Genomic DNA, 1,397 nt, shown 5'->3' on the forward strand with positions numbered 1-1,397 from the left:
GGTGGACCTTGCAAAGACACTCATTGCCACGTGCCGGAAGGGTGTCACCGCCTGCCACATTGCCCTGGCTGCGTACCTCTGCGGCAAGCCTGACGTGGCCATCTATGATGGGTCCTGGTCCGAGTGGTTCCGCCGGGGCCCCCCGGAGACACGTGTGTCCCAGCAGAAGGATGGGAAGGCCTGAGCAATGGGCTTCTCCTCCACCTGTCCGTAACTCCCACTAGTTTAGAGGCTGGCGTGACCTGTAGCTGGTTCGTACCTCTTCGGCAAAGGAGATCGACAAGGTTTAGAACTGCTGTGTGAAGCCCTCCTTTCCCCCAACAACACTGGAATAAACATGGCCTTTCCTGAGTCTGTGTCTGCCTACCTCTCCCTGGCTCCCATCCTTGCCCCAGACTTCCATCTCCTTCAGATTCCTTAGAAGCCACCAATTGGGGAAGCCAGCTGGGAAGTCACACTGAAGGCACTGCTTTATTATTTAGTTTTGACAAAGGAAGCCACCTGTTGTCCCACGTCAGGTAGAGCATGCTGGGACCTACCTGGAAGGTGTACCAGTAAGCCAGAGAGAAGTGAAACCATAGCTAGCCAGGTACCAACCCCTCTTGCTGTAGGCCCAGCTCTCTGGGTGTTGGGGGAGAGGCGTGGGGGCAGGTGGCCTTCCAAATGAGTGTTTAAGAGATGTCACAAACACAGGCCCTGAGGCCTCAGAAGAGGTGATGCTCAGAAGCAGACCAAAGGAAGGTGGCACCGCCTTGGGTGACCTTCTTGGCTCCCCCGGGGAGTGCTGGGGCAGGTGGTCTGAGAGCTTTGCCAGTGGAAACCAGGAAGCTATGGTAGAAGAAAGTCACCCCGTAGACTGGACCCCTTGGCTGGACTTCCAGTTTTCCAGACACAGGCTCTCTAAACTCTCTGAGGATTAGGATGATTCCTGACCCCACCTACTGGGGGTTCCCTCCTCCCCATTGTCCAAATTTGACAACCGTTCTACAGTGGGTAAAACGTTATCCCTCCTGCTGTAGGCCCAGCTCTCTGGGTGTCGGGGGAGAGGCGTGGGGGCAGGTGGCCTTCCAAATGAGTGTTTAAGAGATGTCACAAACACAGGCCCTGAGGCCTCAGAAGAGGTGATGCTCAGAAGCAGGCCAAAGGAAGGGGGCACCGCCTTGGGTGACCTTGGCTCAGAATAAGACCCCCCGGGGAGTGCGGGAGCAGGTGGTCTTAGAGCTTTGCCAGCGCAAACCAGGAAGCTATGGTAGAAGAAAGTCACCCTGTAGACCGGACCCCTTGGCTGGACATCCAGTTTTCCAGAAACAGGCTCTCTAAACCCTCTGAGGATTAGGATGATTCCTGACCCCACCTACTGGGGGTTCCCTCCTCCCCATTGTCCAAATTTGAAAACA

At 55.8% G+C, this 1,397-nt stretch overlaps 1 protein-coding gene across 1 annotated transcript in view; it reads left to right on the top strand.

Annotated features, from left to right (window-relative positions):
- TST (thiosulfate sulfurtransferase) overlaps nucleotides 1-354 on the top strand; it is a 6,611-nt gene extending 6,257 nt beyond the window's left edge. The window contains exon 3 of the mRNA XM_025048641.1: nucleotides 1-354. Within this exon, the coding sequence (XP_024904409.1) occupies nucleotides 1-184 (184 nt within the window). The 3' untranslated portion in view covers nucleotides 185-354.
- The last annotated feature ends 1,043 nt before the right edge of the window (nucleotides 355-1,397 follow it).

The sequence above is a fragment of the Pteropus alecto genome, unplaced genomic scaffold, assembly GCF_000325575.1.
Source record: "Pteropus alecto unplaced genomic scaffold, ASM32557v1 scaffold94, whole genome shotgun sequence".
Taxonomy (NCBI): Eukaryota; Metazoa; Chordata; class Mammalia; order Chiroptera; family Pteropodidae; genus Pteropus; species Pteropus alecto.